This window comes from Procambarus clarkii, chromosome 73, assembly GCF_040958095.1.
Source record: "Procambarus clarkii isolate CNS0578487 chromosome 73, FALCON_Pclarkii_2.0, whole genome shotgun sequence".
Classification (NCBI taxonomy): domain Eukaryota; kingdom Metazoa; phylum Arthropoda; class Malacostraca; order Decapoda; family Cambaridae; genus Procambarus; species Procambarus clarkii.
In genome coordinates, this window is record NC_091222.1 from 10,921,897 (window position 1) to 10,941,740 (window position 19,844).

A 19,844-nucleotide genomic window follows, 5' to 3' on the forward strand; every position below is an offset into this window, starting at 1 on the left:
GCGTTGGAAGCCTTCACAGCTGGAGCGTGCTAGTGGAGCGCTGGAAGATTTCACAGCTGGAGCATGTTAGTGGAGCGCTGGAAGACTTCACAGCTGGAGCGTGCTAGTGGAGCGCTGGAAGACTTCACAGCTGGAGTGTGCTAGTTGAGCGCTGAAAGACTTCACAGCTGGAGCGTGCTAGTGGAGCGCTGGAAGACTTCACAGCTGGAGTGTGCTAGTTGAGCGCTGAAAGACTTCACCGCTGGAGCGTGCTAGTGGAGCGCTGGAAGACTTCACCACTGGAGCGTGCTAGTTGAGCGCTGAAAGACTTCACAGCTGGAGCGTGCTAGTGGAGCGCTGGAATACTTCACCACTGGAGCGTGCTAGTGAGGGGGTAGTGGGGTGATGAAGACGTACGCCGTACGGTGATGAAGCGTAGAGATAGGAACGGGAACGCCACAGAACTTGGCGCAGTATGCCCAGGAATCTTAGAGTGGAGTAGGAATCCCTTCACCAGCAAGCCAGCATCTCCAGTGACGAATATAACAGAAACATCCCACAAACCCACCTCTCGATCATTCCCCCCTCCCAACCAGGCGAGACCCATCCCCATACAAAGCGCCCCCCATGCTCCTCGACCCCAGGCCCCCCATGCCCTCCTTCCCCATCCCCTCCCCCCCCCCCGTCCCCAGGCCCTCCCTGTTCTCGCACCCCATGCCCTCCCCAGTATCCCCACCCCAAGCTCTCCCTCTTACCACATCCCCCCCTTCCTTTCTGCCGCCCCACCATAGGCTCCCCTTCCCTCCCTTACCCAACCCCAAGCTCTCTCTCCTACCACACCCCTCCTAATCCCTGCCATCTCACCCCAGGCTTCCCTTTATCCTTCAACCAATGACCTCCCACCTACCCCCCCCCACCCTCTCACATGCCCCTACTCCTCCCCCATCCCAAGCCCAAATTGACCCCCAACCTCAAACCCCTTCTGCTTCAACACCCGAGATCCTCCTAGCTTCCCCATACAGGATCTTCCCAGCCATCTCTAACCCAAGATCCCCAAGGTACACCTTCCTTGGCCCTCCCACCCTGGACACCGCTTGCCCCCCCCCCCCTCCCATCCCCATTTCAGTGGACCCAACAGAATCTAAGGATGGAAGGAAGAGTCAATTTCAAAATAATGTTCTCGAACATAGATGGGATTACAAGCAAGACAAGTGAACATAAAGAAAGAGCACAAGAAGGGGATCCGGATGTAATTGGACTCACAGAAACAAAACTCTCAAGAATTATAACGGATGTGGTGTTTCCCCAGGAATACATTGCAATAAGGAGAGAGAGGGAAGGAAGGGGGGAGGAGGTAGAGTGGCCTTACTGATAAGAAAGAAGTGGAGTTTCAAGGAGATGGTTATCCCCATCTGTGAAGTGTCTAAAGACTACATAGCAGGTACCATGACGATAGGAGGTCCAAGAATAGTGGTATCAGTGATATATAACCCTCCACCAACCGACAGAAGACCCAGGCAAGAGTATGACAGAAACAACATTGCAGTTAACACTATTATTGAGAGAGTAGCCACAGCTGCCTATAGAAATAGATCTCATCTGCTCATGATGGGGGATTTCAATCACGGAAGGATAGACTAGGAAAACAAGGAACCGCATGGAGGTGAGGAAACATGAAGAACTAAACTGTTCGAGGTGGAGACAAGAAACTTTTTAAGTCATCATGTTAGAAGATCCACAAGAATGGGAGGCAATGAGGAACCATCGAGACTCGACCTATAGTTTCACTCTAAATGACTCCGACATAAGGGAAATCGGATTTGAAGCCCCTGTGGGAATGAGTGATCACAGTGTACTGATGTTTGAGTATTTGGTCGAAGGTTTAATGTACACAAGGAAGGGGCCCAGAAAACAAAAGGCTGGCATTCCGAAAGGAAAACTATGATGAGATAAGAAAATTCCTAACAGATATAACTTGGGAAACAGAGCTCGGAGGAAAGACGGCCAAAGTCATGATGGATTTCATCACACAGAAGTGTTAGAAGGCAACAGACAAGTTCGACCTAGTCCAAAAGGAAAAAATGAAGTACAGATGAGAAACCCAAGGTTAAATCAAAGATGTAAGCTAGCAAAGCATCTAAGTGCAAGGGCACGGAGAAACTATAGAAATAATAGTACTCTAGAGAGTAGAGAAAGGTACCAGAGTGCCAGGAATTAATACGTCTGGGTGAGAGGAGAGGCAGAAAGGCAATATGAAAATGACATAGCAAGCATAACAAAGACTCAACCAAAATTACTGCACAGCCACATCAGGAGGAAAACAACAGTGAAGGAACAAGTAATGAAGCTGAGGATAGGGGCAGACAGATTCAGTATAAACTACAATAGAGTATGTGTGGAACTCAATAAGAAATTCCAGGATATCTTCACATTAAAGCAAGGAGAAGTTCCAGAGATATGAGAGGGAATCAATAACCAGGCACCACTAGAGGACTTTGGGATTACAAGTGAGGAGGTGAGGAATCTTTTGCTTGAGTTGGATGTGACAAAGGCCATAGGCCCGGATGGAATCTCCCCTTAGATACTATAGGAAGGAGCATAAGCACTGTGCTTGCCACTCTCCATAGTGTATAACAAATCACTGGTAACAGGGGAGCGGTCAAAAACTTGGAAGACTGCTAATGTAGTCCAGATATACAAAAAGGGGGATAGGCAAGAGGCACTAAACTACAGGCCAGTTTCCCTAACTTGCACACCTTGCAAGTTGATTAGAAAGATTGTGCGAAAAAAGCTAGTGGAATATCTGGAGCGAAAGAACTTTGTAACACATCATCAGTATGGGTTCAGGGATGGCAAGTCCTGCCTCACAGGATTAATTGAATTCTACGACCAGTTAACGAAAATCAGGCAAAAGAGAGAGGGGTGGGCAGACATCGTATTTTTGGATTGCAGGAAAGCCTTTGACACAGTACCACACCAGAGACTAGTGCACAAGCTGGAGATGCAGGCAGGCGTGAAAGGGTAGGTACTCCACTGGATAAGGGAGTACCTAAGCAACAGAAGACAGCGAGTCACTGTGAGGGACGAGATCTCAGATTGGCGAGACGTCACCAGTGGAGTCCCATAGGGTTCAGTCCTTGGACCTATACTGTTTCTGATATATGTGTGAATGCTCTCCCAGAGGGAATAGACTCGTTCCTCTCAATGTTTGCTGATGACGCAAAGATTATTCGGAGGATTAAGTCAGAGGAAGATAGTATGAGGCTACGAGACGATCTAGACAAACCGAATGAATGGTCCAACAAATGGTTACTACAGTTCAACTCGAGCAAATGTAAGGTAATGAAATCAGGCGGTGGAAAGAGGAGGCCAGAAACAAAACACCGAATGGGAGATGATGTCGTCCATGAAACGGACAGAGAGAAAGTTCTAGGAGTTGATATCACACCAAACCTGTTTCCTGAAGCGCACATAATTTTTTTAAAATCGGCGGCGTATGCGAGGCTGGCTAACATCAGAACTGCTTTAAGGAACCTGTGTTGTAAATCATGTAGAACCTTTGTATACCACATATGTAAAACCAATCCTGGAGTATGTGGGACCCAGAACGGAGCCCATGCCTTGTCAAGCACAGGACTAAGCTGGAAAAAGTACAAAGATATGCTACTAGGCTAGTCCCAGAACTAGGAGGCATGAGTTACGAGGAAAGGCTGCACGAAATAAACCCAACGTCACTGGAAGATAGAAGAGCTCGGGGAGACATGATCACTACCTACATAATTCAAAGTGGAATCGACAGGGTATATAAGATAAATTGTTTAACACGGGGGTACTCGAACTTGTTTAACACAGGGGGGGGGGTTTACTGGAAGGGGATTCAGGTGGAAACTGAGTACCCAAATGAGCCACAGGGACGTTAGAAAGAACTTTTTTAGTGTCAGAGTAGTTAACATATGAAATGCATTAGGTAAGGATGTGGTGGAGGCAGACTCCATACACAGTTTCAAATGTTGTTATGATACAGCCCAGTAGGCTCAGGAATCTGAACACCAGTTGATTGACAGTTGAGAGGCGGGACCAAAGAGCCAGAGCTCAACCCCTGCAAACACAACTAGGTGAGTACACGGAAGCGTCCATCATAAACAATAAAGCACCAGACAGCATGAACATACACGTCAAGTGTGCTACACACAGATGCGTCCACCTTACCTTGAGGTTACCTTGAGGTGCTTCCGGGGCTTAGCGTCCTCGCGGCCCGGTCGTCGACCAGGCCTCCTGGTTGCCGGACTGATCAACTAGGCTGTTGGACGCGGCTGCTCGCAGCCTGACGTATGAGTCACAGCCTAGTTGATCAGGTGTCCTTTGGAGGTGCTTATCCAGTTCTCTCTTGAACACTGTAAGGGGTAGGCCAGTTATGCCCCTTATGTGTAGTGGAAGCGTGTTGAACAGTTTCGGGCCTCTGATGATGATAGAGTTCTCTCTCAGAGTACCTGTTGCACCTTTGCTTTTCAACGGGGGTATTCTGCACATCCTGCCATGTCTTCTGGTCTCATGTGATGTTATTTCTGTGTGCAGGTTTGGGATCAGCCCCTCTAATATTTTCCACGTGTAAATTATTATGTACCTCTCCCGCCTGCGCTCAAGGGAGTACAGTTTTAGGCTCTTTAGTCAGTCCCAATAGTTTAGATGTTTTACTGAGTGGATTCTAGCAGTAAAGGATCTCTGCACGCTCTCCAGGCCAGCAATTTCTCCAGCTTTGAAAGGGGCTGTCATTGTGCAGCAGTACTCCACTCTAGAGAGCACAAGCGTTTTGAAAAGTATCATCATCGGTATAGCATCTCTAGTGTGAAAAGTTCTTGTTATCCAACCTCTCATTTTTCTTGCAGTTGTGACGGCTACTTTATTGTGTTCTTTAAAGGTAAGGTCTTCCGACATGAGTACACCCAGATCCTTTACATTGCCTTTTCGTTCTATGTTATGATTTGCCTGAGTTTTGTACGTGGTTTCCGTTTTTATATTTTCATTTTTTCCATAGCGCATGAGCTGGAACTTATCTTCGTTAAACACCATATTATTTTCTGTAGCCCATAGAAAGACCTGATCTACATCTGACTGGAGGTTTGCCGTGTCCTCTATGTTGCCTACTCTCACGAAGATCCTACCATCACAAACTTCAGAATAAACAACTCTCAGTAATACTAATCTTAAATAGCCTCCAACTCGCTACTTACCTCTTGCTTTGTTCTATAAAACCTCATTCTGAATCGCACAAAGGCAAACACCCCAACTCTTCAACACATACCACAGAAAATATGACAAACATGTTTTATCGCAATTTCGGATTTTGTTAATAAATCCACAATCTTATAAATTGATGACACTTTTACCAAATAATAGGCGACTAAGAAAGTATATATCAAAAGAAGGCACCATGCTGGTAGGACTATGAAGATAATGGGAATATTAGGCAACGATCTTTTCATAATTAAATACAGAATACACATTCTTTAGGGTGTAATACATTAATGGCTCTGGAATAATGCTTGGAAGGCAATATTAAACTATTTATTTACAACCAACACGTGAATCATATTTAATCTTAACATAAGTAAGCCATCACCTTTTCATCTGGCGCCAGCACTGTAGCTAACACCAGCACCTCTCCACAGGTTGTTGGAGAGGTCGGGGCTGTGGCAGCTGCCGGAGACGGTGGTGATAGCCGTGGGGAAGAGGGGGGATGTGAGGGCCCTGCTCCTCCACCACACTCTCCGCAACACTCTCCACGCCCTCTACCTCACCCTCCACCACATCTCCCTCCACACCCTCCACCACGCCTCCCTCCACATGCCTCCACGCTACAGTACCTCACGGCCAAAGACACTTGACCAGGAGGAAGGCCACACATGTTTGTTATCAAAAGATATTACAAAATCTTTTGTGAAAAAATATATTGACTTTACCGACATTCTTCATCACTACATTTTTTATCAGTAATCAGAAAATATCTCCGTATTATAGGAAATGTTCAACACAGATGAGTGGCAAATATGAGTAGTGGTAACAGGGCCAGACGAGAAGCGTCACAAAAAAAACGCTTCGCTTCTGGTCGTTTTCACTACTAATATTCAATTCATAGTCGTAACTGTGACTGCAACCTGCTCTCGCACCAGACAGCACATATATGACTTATTGCTTATAGTCACTATTTCCCCTAAAAATAAGTACATATGTGACATATTCCGAGCCATATTTTTTTCAAGGCACTAACTTTTCTCTCAGTTTTATTGAGCAATATTGATTTTATACAAAGTTTGACAATATCCTGAGTTATTTTACAATTTATTTAAATATTTTAGTTTTGTTTTATTATTTTTATAAAACTGTAATATCAATATAGGAATAGGTTCAGTACGAATTGTAATATCTAAAAATACTAAGAAGGTTAGGTTAGGTTGTGGTTTTCAATTCAGCTTTTCAAGGTAAACTCAAATATTCATAATTAATTAGTATGTCACATATGCACTTATTCATAAGCAAGATATTGACTATAAGCAAGTGCAAGAACGGGTTGGCAACTGACGACGTTCATGTTGTGTATTAACTGCGACTTTCCATACAGCCAGGAGCGGAGTGCTGGTGTACCGTCGGTGTCTGTATTGCAACAACGGGGACCCAGACGTCCAGCTGGTACACCAAGACCACCTCGGCTCTCTCACTCACCTCACAGACAACCTTTTTCTTGGTATTTTTTCTAGCTATTAAAGAATTAATGTAATGTGGGAACTAATTTGAGGTATATAACTGATATTTTATCATATATATCTAAGTACATTAAAATTACGTTAGTCTTCACGTTTTTTTTTATATTTAATTCACTTTTTTTTTTTATTTTTCAGTATCTTTTTTATATATTAAGATGATTGACATTCTTAATTAAACTTGGTGTTCTGAGGATAGAAACCTATGTCCAAGCTATCCCAGCGATTTTGACTGGACGGTAGAGCAACGGTCTTGCTTCATGCAAGTCTGCGTTCAATCCCCGACCTTCCAAGTGGTTGGACACCATTCCTTCCCTCCGTCTCATCCCAAATCCTTATCCTGACCCTTTCCAAGTGCTTTACAATTGTAATGGCTGGGCGCTTCTCCTGATAATTAACAAAATTATGTCAAAGGTATTTAATATTGGTGTACAACGTATGTATTTCATTCAACATGAAGATTAATGTTGAAGATATATGAAGACGAGGAGTCACAATAACGTGGCTGAAATATGTTGACCAAATGACACTAGAAAGTGAAGGAACGACGACGTTTCGGTCCGTCCTGGACCATTCTCAAGTCGATTGTGATGAAGAAAGATTGTTGTTGTTGTTTAAGATTCAGCTACTGGGAACAAAAACTTCTAAGTAGCACGGGCTATGGGGAGCCCGTAGTGGACTCACCTGGCACAGGAGCGGGGATGATGTGTGTGAAGAAAAGAGACGAGGCAAAAAATAAGCAAGAGAGAGGTGAGGAGAAGAAATTCTTAGAGGAGGAAAAAGCAAGGCAAAAGGTACGAAAGGTAAGGTGTAATAAAGAGGATAGTAATAGGAATAAGAACATAAGAACAAAGGAAACTGCAAAAGGCCTATTGGCCCATACTAGCAGCTCTTATTTAGACCCACCTAATAAGAAGGGAAAAATAATAGGAATAAAAAGGGGATAGTAATAGGAATAAGCAAGGGATCGGTAGAGAAAATAAAGGAAAGAAAAAGAAAGAAGGAAAGAGAAAGAAAGATAAGTGGAAGGGTAAGCTTATGTTAGGTCACGTTTGTTAGAAAGTTTAGCGCATTTGAATATATACTGTGAAAGGGAAGAGTCAACAGCAAGCAAGCCAGGACTCAAGTTCCTGTTGGGTATGTTGTGTATTACCTCTACTCTACACAGACGGCGTCTGTTTAGAGCAGAGGCAGGAAAGATTATTTTGGAGGAAGACCAATCAATAGGATGATTAGAATCCCTAACATGACAGAAGAAAGCATTGTTTGTGTCTGCAGACTTAACACTTCTTTTGTGTTCTTTAAGTCTGTCATTAAGTGTACGGCCAGTTTCACCAAAGTATTGGAGAGGACAAGATGAACAGGAAATAGAGTAGACACCAGCAGCATTAGAAGCAGGAGGAGCAGTGTGAACTAGATTGCTACGAATTGTGTTAGTTTGTCGAAAGACGAGCTTTATGTCAAGAGGACGAAAGGTATTAGTAAAAGTTTTGAGTTCAGATATGAAGGGAAGGCATAATACAGTGCTACTAGTGTTGGAAGCAGGTTTAGGATGAAAGCAATTACGCTTAGCTTGAGAGTAGGTACACTTGATGAAATGCAAAGGGTAACCAAGGCGGGAAAATGATTTGTAGATAAAGGCAATTTCAGAAACAAGAAACTGAGGATCGCTGAGGCGTAGAGCGTGAAGGAAGAAAGAGACGAGGACACTTTTCTTAACAGAAGGAGGATGGTAGGAAAAGAAGTGACCGTACATGCCACTATGCATGGGTTTACGGTAGACAGAGAAAGAGAACCCGAACACAGAGCTGTGAACATGAACGTCAAGAAAAGGAAGGAGGGAATTATATTCCCATTCAACTTTGAAATGAATAGTAGGAGCCAGATTGTTAAGAGAGGAGAGGAAAGGCTGGAAAAGACTAAGGTCATGAGGCCATAAAGCAAAAATGTCATCAACATAGCGAAGCCAGAGAGAGGGACGAGCATCAATAGAAGGAAGAAGAACAGTTTCGAAGTATTCCATGTAGAAATTAGCAAGAACAGGGGAGAGAGGGGAACCCATAGCGACGCCGAAAGTTTGAGTGTAATATTTACCGTTGAAAGAGAAAGAGTTAGAGTCAACAAAGAGTCTAATCAGTTCGAGGAAAACGTCAGTGGGAAGCAGGAGAGGAAGAAGGCCCTCAGTCGCCTTCTGTATTAGGAAAGAGAGAACGTCATCGAGGGGAACATTAGTGAACAGAGAGTCGACATCAAGACTAAGCATCTTACAAGAGGGCTGCAGGAACAGTCTTTCTATGAAGTCCCGAGAGTAACGAAGGTGGGTAGGGGAAAAAGTGCCAAGGTAAGGCGTCAGAGTTTCAGCGAGCCAGGAGGCAAGAGGATAGCCGACAGAGTCCCGTGAAGAAATAATAGAACGAGGAACACCAGGTTTATGGCACACAGAAATCACAATAATGTGATGCATCAAATGAACAAATCCACAAGGGCCGTGACGAGGATTCGAACCTGCGTCCGGGAGCATTCCAGATGCTGCCTTGATCGACTGAGTTACGACATGGTTAAAAGAGTTGAAACCGAAGTTCTGCTGAACTTACTGGATCCTGCAGCCTCTCCAAGACACAAACCAGGGTTTTACACAACTCCCCCATGCACTCGAGCTATGTCAATGGGCCGTTCTCCCTCTTCGCCCTTACATCATTACACACAAAAATCACAATAATGTGATGCATCAAATGAACAAATCCACAAAGGCCTTGATGAGGATTTGAACCTGCGTCCGGGAGCATCCCAGACGTTGCCTTAATCGACTGATTAAGGCAGCATCTGCCTTCTTCGCCTTCTTTGTAAGGGCGAAGAGGGAGAACGGCCTATTGACATAGCTCGAGTGCATGGGGGAGTTGTGTAAAACCCTGGTTTGTGTCTCGGAGAGGCTGCAGGATCCAGTAAGTTCAGCAGAATTTCGGTTTCAACTCTTTTAACCATGTCGTAGCTCAGTCGATTAAGACAGCGTCAGGGATGCTCCCGGACGCAGGTTCGAATCCTCGTCACGGCTCTTGTGGATTTCTTCACCAGGTTTATGAATCTTAGGAAGGCCATAGAAATAAGGAAGAGAAGGGCAGATGGCACGGAAACGTTTAAGGAGATCAAAGACAGGAGGACAAAGACTAGAGAGTTGTCCTAGTTTGCGGTCCTTACACCTTACTGTTTACACCTTACAGTTTACACCTTACCTTTTGTACCTTTTGCCTTGCTTTTTCCTTCTCTAAGATTTTCTTCTCCTCCCCTCTCTCTTGCACATTTATTACCTCACCTCCTTTCCTCATCACAATCGACTTGAAAATGGTCCTGGTTGAAAATATATATTTTTTGAATATTTCAATCTTACAAATTGAAAGTGAAGTATTTATATTAAACCGGAGATCCGAGCTGAATTATGACTAAAAATAGATGTGTCCAACATTGAAAAATTACAAGTGATTTTTTGACGAAAAACATTTATATAAATAAAGAAGCTTATATTATGATTTGTATAAAGGTAAAAGATTCGAAAACCCGAAAAAGCAAGTAAAAGCATCTGATTATATTTTTTTCAATAAAAGTCCTTTGGCATGCGTGATACTTGCACAGCTTCAGAACAATATTGAGAGGAAATTTTCAGGAGAAAGCATCAAGCCATTACAACTATATAGAATTGGGACAATTACTACTGCAATTCCTATTGTTGCAATTGTTGCATAACCACTTAGTGATACCTCAGTGATCAGGATAAGAATTTCGCATGAGACGGTGTGAAAGGAATGGTGCCCAACCACTTGGACGGTCGGGGATTGAACGCCGACCTGCATGAAGCGATACCGTCGCTCTATCGTCCACCCCTAGTCAAGTGCAGTCGTGCAATTTATGATTTGTTCACATTTTGAATTTAATGTGGGATTAAAATGAAATTAGCAACATACATTTAGATGGTGAAGGTCTCAGATAAATGTTAAATCAAAGTTAAGCGTCTTTATAATGGGATGGAGGTAAAAAACTGGTAAACTAATGTATTATTATTAAAAATAAAAAAAAACATATTTTCTGTTCGCAATACAGCATCACGAGAAGATTAGCGGTACATTCTAATACCTATAATAATACAAAAAATAATTAAATCCTTATATGTTCTAAAAATTAACTTCGTCATATATAGGAATATTATCTTTATGTTCTTTATGTTTTTTCTCCACATCATCATCATTAAATAGTATTGTCCAGTTCCTGAACACGCACGTTGCCAGTGCCTGAGCACGCACGTTTCCAGTGCCTGAGCACGCACGTTTCCAGTGCCTGAGCACGCACGTTGCCAGTGCCTGAGCACGCATGTTGCCAGAGAATGAGCACGCACGTTGTCAGTGGCTGAGCACGCACATTACCAGTGAATGAGCGCGCACGTTTCCAGTGCCTGAGCACCCACGTTGCCAGTGCCTGAGCACGTACGTTACCAGTGGCTGAGCACGCACGCTGCCAGTGCCTGAGCACGCACGTTGCCAGTGCCTGAGCACGCATGTTGCCAGTGCCTGAGCACCCACGTTGCCAGTGCCTGAGCACGCACGTTACCAGTGCTTGAGCACGCACGTTGCCAGTGGCTGAGCACGCACGTTGCCAGTGGCTGAGCACGCATGTTGCCAGTGCCTGAGCACGCACGTTGCCAGTGCCTAAGCACGCATGTTGCCAGTGCCTGAGCACGCATGTTGCCAGTGCCTGAGCGCGCACGTTGCCAGTGCCTGAGCACGCACGTTGCCAGTGCCTGAGCACGCACGATGCCAGTGCCTGAGCACGCACGTTGCCAGTGCCTGAGCACGCACGATGCCAGTGACTGAGCACGCACGATGCCAGTGACTGAGCACGCACGTTGCCAGTGCCTGAGCACGCACGATGCCAGTGACTGAGCACGCACGATGCCAGTGCCTGAGCACGCACGTTGCCAGTGCCTGAGCACGCACGATGCCAGTGACTGAGCACGCACGATGCCAGTGACTGAGCAGGCACATAAATGTGTGACTGGGAGCACATCTTCCCGGCACCGTGACATACTATATGTAGCTCTGAGTCTGGTGCTCAATGATGGTGTTTCCTCAGTGGCATACTGATAAGATTTTGTTCTTCTCACCGTCCTCCTCCTCTGGATATGATGAGAAGTTCTTAAACAATTTTCGTCTTCGTTAATTAAGACACACAGGTTCTCAGGTCCATGTCATGATATTTTTGTCCAATATACCAATAGTCTAACATTCTGGGAGTCATTCCTACCCCCATGTACACCCACTCATAACACAGAGGCCGGTGGCTGAGGGGATAGCACGCTGGGCACGTAATCTTGTGGTCCGAGGTTCGATTCCCAGCGCCGACAAGATACAATGGGCAGAGTTTCTGTCACCCTGATGCCCTTGTTACCTAGCAGTAAGTAGGTACCTAGGAGTTAGATAGCTCTTACGGGCTGCTTTCTGGGTGTATGTGGGGGAGGGTGAAATTTGTTAGTTAGTAGTTAGTAACAGTTGATTGATTGACAGTTTAGAGGCGGGCCGAAGGAGCAGAGCTTAACCCCCGCAAGCACAACTAGGAAATACTTGCACTGGCTGGTGGAGCACGGTCTCCCTTCTTGTTAGGTCAGGGCTAGACTCCTGATTGAGGCTGAGCACCGAACTCATATCCCAGCTCCTTATCCTCATATCCCAGCTCCTTGTCCTCATATCTCAGCTCCATGCCCTAATATCACCGCTCCATGTCCTCATATCCCAGCTCCTTGTCCTCATATCCCAGCTCTTTGACCTCATATCCCCGCTCCTTGTCCTCATATCCCAGCTCTTTGACCTCACATCCCAGCTCCTTGTCCTCATATCCCCGCTCCTTGTCCTCATATCCCAGCTCCTTGTCCTCATATCCCCGCTCCTTGTCCTCATATCCCAGCTCCTTGTCATCATATCCCAGCTCCTTGTCCTCATATCCCAGCTCCTTGTCCTTATATCCCCGCTCCTTGTCTTCATATCCCCGCTCCTTGTCCTCATATCTTAGCTCTTTGACTTCACATCCCAGCTCCTTGCCCTCATATCCCAGCTCCTTGTCCTCATATCCCAGCTCCTTGTCCTCATATCCCAGTTCCTTGTCATCATATCCCAGCTCCTTGTCCTCATATCCCAGCTCCTTGTCCTCATATCCCCGCTCCTTGTCCTCATATTCCAGCTCCTTGTCCTCATATCCAAGCTCCTTGTCCTCATATCCAAGCTCCTTGTCCTCATATCCAAGCTCCTTGTCCTCATATCCCTGCTCCTTGTTTTACAATCCCAGCTCCTTGTCCTCATATCCCAGCTCCTTGTCCTAATATCCAAGCTCCTTGTCCTCATATCCCCGCTCCTTGTCCTCATATCCCAACTCCTTGTCCTCATATCCCAGCTCCTTGTACTCATATCCCAGCTCCTTGTCCTCATATCCCCGCTCCTTGTCCTCATATCCCACCTCCTTGTCATCATATCCCAGCTCGATATCCTCATATCCCCGCTCCTTGTTCTAATACCCCAGCTCCTTGCCCTCATATCCCAGCTCCTTTTTCCTCATATCCCAGCTCCTTGCCCTCATATCCCAGCTCCTTGCCCTCATATCCCAGCTCCTTGTACTCATATCTCAGCTCCTTGTCCTCATATCCCAGCTCCTTGTCCTCATATCCCAGCTCCTTGTCCTCATATCCCCGCTCCTTGTCCTCAAATCCAAGCTCCTTGTCCTCATATCCCTGCTCCTTGTTTTATAATCCCAGCTCCTTGTCCTCATATCCCCGCTCCTTGTCCTCATATCCCAGCCCCTTGTCCTCATATCCCAGCTCTTTGTCCTCATAACCCAGCTCCTTGCCCTCTCTACCCAACCCCTTGTCCTCATATCCAAGTACCTTGCCCTCATATCCCAGCTTCTTCCCTTCATATCCCAGCTCTTTGTCCTCATATCCCAACACCTTGTCCTCATATCCCAGCTCTTCCCCTCATATCCCAGCTCCTTCCCCTTCATATCCCAGTTCTTTGTCCTCATATCCCAGCACCTACTCCTCATATCTAAGTTCCTTGAACTCATTTCCCAGCTCCTTGTCTTCATATCCAAGCCCCTTGTCCCCATATCCCAACACCTTGTCCTCATATCACAGCTCCTTCTCCTCATATTCTAGCTCCTTGCCCTCATATCCCAGCACCTTGCCCTCATATCCCAGCTCCTTTTCCTCATATCCCAGCTCCTTGCTCTCATATCCCAGCTCCTTGTCCTCATATCCCAGCTCCATCCCCTCATATCCCAGCTCCTTGTCCTTATATCCCAGCTCGTTGCCCTTATATCCCAGTTCCTTCCCCTCATATCTCAACTCCTTTGCCCTCATATCCCAGCTCCTTCCCCTCATATCATAGCTCCTTCTCCTCACATTCTAGCTCCTTGCCCTCATATCCCAGCACCTTGTCCTCATATCCCAGCATTTTGCCCTCATATCCCAGCTCCTTGCCCTCATATCCCAGCTCCTTTTCCTCATATCCCAGCTCCTTGCCCTCATATCCCAGCTCCTTGCCCTCATATCCCAGCTCCTTGTCCTCTTATCCCAGCTCCATCCCCTTATATCCCAGCTCCTTGTCCCCATATCCTGGTTGGTTGATACCTGGTTGATGGGGTTCTGGAAGTTCTTCTACTCCCCAAACCCGGCCCGAGGCCAGGCTCGACTTGTGAGAGTCTGGTCCACCAGGCTGTTGCTTGGAGCGGCCCGCATGGCCACGTACCCACCACAGCCCGGCTGATCCGGAACTTCTCTTTGAAAACCGTCCAGTTTTCTCTTGAAGATGTCCACGGTTGTTCCGGCAATATTTCTTATAGTCGCTGGGAGGACGTTGAATAACCGCGGACCTCTGATGTTTATACAGTGCTCTCTGATTGTGCCCATGGCACCTCTGCTCTTCACTGGTTCAATCTTGCATTTTCTTCCATATCGTTCACTCCAGTACGTTGTTATTTTACTGTGTAGATTTGGGACCTGGCCCTCCAGTATTTTCCATGTGTATATTATTTGGTATCTCTCTCGTCTCCTTTCTAGAGAGTACATTTGGAGAGCTTTGAGACGATCCCAATAATTTAGGTGTTTTATCTCGTCTATGCGAGCCGTGTATGTTCTCTGTATTCCCTCTATTTCAGGAATCTCTCCTGCTCTGAAGGGGGAAGTGAGTACTGAGCAGTACTCAAGACGGGACAGCACAAGTGACTTGAAGAGTACAACCATTGTGATGGGATCCCTGGATTTGAAAGTTCTCGTAATCCATCCGATCATTTTTCTGGCTGACGCGATATTTGCTTGGTTATGCTCCCTAAACGTTAGATCGTCGGACATCATTATTCCCAAATCCTTGATATGCTGTTTTTCTACTATGGGAAGATTCGATTGTTTTTTGTACCCTGTATTATGTTTCAGATCCTCATTTTTGCCGTACCTGAGTACCTGAAATTTATCACTGATAAACATCATGTTATTTTCTGCTGCCCAATCGAAAACTTTGTTGACATCTGCTTGTAGTTTTTCAATGTCTTCAGCAGAGGTAATTTTCATGCTGATTTTTGTGTCATCTGCAAAGGACGACACGAAGCTGTGACGTGTATTTTTGTCTATATCAGATATGAGAATAAGGAATAGTAGCGGTGCAAGGACTGTACCTTGAGGTACGGAGCTTTTAACGTCGCTTGGACTCGATTTTATCTGATTGACTGTTACTCTTTGTGTTCTGTTCGACAGGAAATTGAGTATACAGCGTCCTACTTTTCCAGTTATTCCCATTGACCTCATTTTGTGAGCTATCACCCCATGGTCACATTTGTCGAACGCCTTTGCAAAGTCTGTGTATACAACATCTGCATTTTGCTTTTCTTCTAGGGCTTCTGTGATTTTGTCATAGTGGTTGAGTAACTGTGACAGACAGGATCTTCCCGCTCTAAATCCATGTTGTCTTGGATTGTGCAATTCATTGTTTTCCATAAAACTAGAAATTTGATTCCTAATCACTCTTTCAAACACTTTTATTATGTGTGATGTTAGTGCAACTGACCTATAATTTTTTGCCAAGGCTCTACTCCCCCCTTCCCTTGTGCAAGGGAGCTATATCTGCAGATTTAAGTGTTGCTGGTATCTCCCGTGTATCTAGGCTCTTTCTCCATATTACGCCGAGTGCTCTCGCTACAGGTACTTTACATTTCTTTATGAATATTGAATTCCATGAGTCAGGCCCAGGAGCTGAGTGCATAGGCATATTGTCAATTTCTCTTTCAAAGTTTTTCGAGTTTGTGGTAATATCCGTTATATTATCTGCAGCTGTTATATTATCCCAGCTCCATACCCTCATATGCCAGCACCTTCCCCTCATATCCCAGCTCCTTGTCCTCATATCCCAGCTCCTAGCCCTCATATCCCAGTTCCTTCCCCTCATATCCCAACTTCTTGCCCTCATATCCTAACTCCTTCCCCCTCATACCCCAGCTCCATCTCCTCATATTCTAGCTCCTTGCCCTCATATCCCAGCACATTGTCCTCATATCTCAGCTCCTTGCCCACATATCCTAGCTCCTTGCCCTCAAGTCCCAGCACCTTCCCCTGATATCCCAGCCCCTTGTCCTCATATCCCAGCTCTTTGCCCTCATATCCGAGCTCTTTACCCTCATTTCTCAGCTCCTTGTCCTCATATCCTAGCCCCTTGTCCTCATATCTCAACTTCTTCCCCTCATATCCCAGCCCTTTTTCCTCATATCCCAGCCTTTTCCTTTTATATCCCAGTCCCTTCATATCATATCCCAGCTCCTTGCCGTCATATCCCAGCCAGTTGTCCTCATATCCCAGCCCCTTGTCCTCATATTCTAGCTCCTTGCCTTCATACCCCAGCTCCTAACCCTCTGTTTACCTGTTTAACATGGTGTCCTGAAGCTACCACATTGCATAGGGCGAACCTTTTGCTACTCTCTGGTGTAGATAGGTTTTGTTGAGGAGTGAGAGTTTTTTGGTGATGGTGTTTTTTATGTACTCTAGGCTGGGTTGAATTGTTTAAGGGATCACTAGATGACGAGTTGCCAATTTAGCAGTTCCATCACCTTTCTTATTTAATGGGATTCCAACATGGGATGGCAGCCAGTTTAGAGTTATGCTGAGTGATAATGTTGGTAATTATTTCCACACTGTCTTTCTCTTTCTTGTGCTTCTTTCTTTCGTGTGCTTCTTCTCCCGCACACACACACACACTGGAGCTGGCCAGCACACACACTGGAGCTGGCCAGCACACACACACACACACACACACACACACACACACACACACACACACACACACACACACACACACACACACACACACACACACCCGTATCACTGACAAGCATCCCCTGCAAAATACTTGAAAGAATAATTAGGCTAAGACTTGTTGAGCACCTGGAGAGCATTGGGTTTGTAAACAAGCACCAACATGGGTTCTGGACAGGGAAATCATGCCTAACAAACCTTTTAGAATTCTATGATAAAGTAACAAGGATAAGGCAGGACAGAGAAGGCTGGGCAGACTGCATATTTCTTGACTGCCAAAAGGCCTTTGATACAGTACCGCACATGAGACTGCTATACAAACTTGAGAGGCAGGCAGGAGTAAGCGGAAAGGCCCTAGTATGGGTGAAGAACTACCTAACAGGAAGGAGCCAGAGGGTAATGGTAAGGGGCGAGAAGTCGGACTGGCGAACAGTAACAAGTGGAGTACCTCAAGGATCGGTGCTGGGACCAATCCTCTTTCAAATTTACGTAAATGATATGTTTACAGGAGTGGAATCGTACATGTCAATGTTTGCGGATGACGCAAAATTAATGAGAAGAGTTGTGACAGACGAGGATTGTATGATCCTCCAAGAGGACTTAAACAGGTTGCAGAGATGGTCAGGGAAATGGCTACTGGAGTTTAACACCAGTAAATGTAAAGTTATGGAAATGGGATCAGGTGACAGGAGACCAAAGGGACAGTACACAATGAAGGGGAACAGCCTACCAGTAACGATTCGAGAAAGAGACCTGGGAGTGGATGTGACACCTAATCTAACTCCTGAGGCACATATAAATAGGATAACGACAGCAGCGTACTCTACACTGGCGAAAATTAGAACTTCATTCAGAAACCTAAATGAGGAGGCTTTTAGGGCACTTTACGCTACCTACGTGAGACCCGTCTTAGAGTATGCCGCGCCATCATGGAGCCCCCACCTGAAGAAACACATAAAGAAACTGGAGAAGGTTCAGAGGTTTGCGACGAGGCTTGTCTCAGAGTTACGAGGGATGGGATATGAAGAGCGTCTGAAGGAACTGAACCTTACGACACTAGAGAAAAGAAAGGAGAGAGGAGATATGATAGGGACATATAAAATACTCAGGGGAATTGACAAAGTAAAAATAGATGAAATGTTCACACGTAACAATAACAGAACGAGGGAACATTGGTGGAAACTGGAAACTCAGATGAGTCACAGAGATGTTAGGAAGTTTTTTTTTAGCGTGAGAGTAGTGGAAAAATGGAATGCACTTGGGGAACAGGTTGTGGAAGCAAATACTATTCATACTTTTAAAACTAGGTATGATAGGGAAATGGGACAGGAGTCATTGCTGTAAACAACCGATAGCTGGAAAGCCGGGATCCAAGAGTCAATGCTCGATCCTGCAAGCACAAATAGGTGAGTACACACACACACACTGGAGCTGGCCAGCACACACACACTGGAGCTGGCCAGCACACACACACACACTGGAGCTGGCCAGCACACACACACTGGAGCTGGCCAGCACACACACACACACTGGAGCTGGCCAGCACACACACACTGGAGCTGGCCAGCACACACACACTGGAGCTGGCCAGCATACACACACACACACTGGAGCTGGCCAGCACACACACACACACTGGAGCTGGCCAGCACACACACACACACACTGGAGCTGGCCAGCACACACACACTGGAGCTGGCCAGCACACACACACTGGAGCTGGCCAGCACACACACACACACACTGGAGCTGGCCAGCACACACACACACACACTGGAGCTGGCCAGCACACACACACTGGAGCTGGCCAGCACACACACACACACACACTGGAGCTGGCCAGCACACACACACTGGAGCTGGCCAGCACACACACACACTGGAGCTGGCCAGCACACACACACACACTGGAGCTGGCCAGCACACACACACTGGAGCTGGCCAGCACACACACACACACTGGAGCTGGCCAGCACACACACACACACACACACACTGGAGCTGGCCAGCACACACACACACACACTGGAGCTGGCCAGCACACACACACACTGGAGCTGGCCAGCACACACACACACACTGGAGCTGGCCAGCACACACACACTGGAGCTGGCCATCACACACACACTGGAGCTGGCCAGCACACACACACACACTGGAGCTGGCCAGCACACACACACACACTGGAGCTGGCCAGCACACACACACACACACTGGAGCTGGCCAGCACACACACACTGGAGCTGGCCAGCACACACACACACACTGGAGCTGGCCAGCACACACACACACACTGGAGCTGGCCAGCACACACACACACACACACTGGAGCTGGCCAGCACACACACACTGGAGCTGGCCAGCACACACACACACACACACTGGAGCTGGCCAGCACACACACACTGGAGCTGGCCAGCACACACACACACACACACTGGAGCTGGCCAGCACACACACACTGGAGCTGGCCAGCACACACACACTGGAGCTGGCCAGCACACACACACACACTGGAGCTGGCCAGCACACACACACACACTGGAGCTGGCCAGCACACACACACACACTGGAGCTGGCCAGCACACACACACACACACTGGAGCTGGCCAGCACACACACACTGGAGCTGGCCAGCACACACACACACACTGGAGCTGGCCAGCACACACACACACACTGGAGCTGGCCAGCACACACACACACTGGAGCTGGCCAGCACACACACACTGGAGCAGGCCAGCACACACACACACACACACTGGAGCTGGCCAGCACAC

General features: G+C 46.5%; 1 protein-coding gene across 1 annotated transcript in view; it reads left to right on the forward strand.

Moving 5' to 3' along the window:
• LOC123774153 (uncharacterized) overlaps window positions 1-6,741 on the forward strand; it is a 30,403-nt gene extending 23,662 nt beyond the window's left edge. Inside the window, exons 4-5 of the mRNA XM_069312769.1 lie at window positions 5,649-5,884; window positions 6,599-6,741. Coding sequence (XP_069168870.1) covers window positions 5,649-5,884; window positions 6,599-6,741 — 379 coding nt within the window. The remainder of the gene's footprint in view (window positions 1-5,648; window positions 5,885-6,598) is intronic.
• The last annotated feature ends 13,103 nt before the right edge of the window (window positions 6,742-19,844 follow it).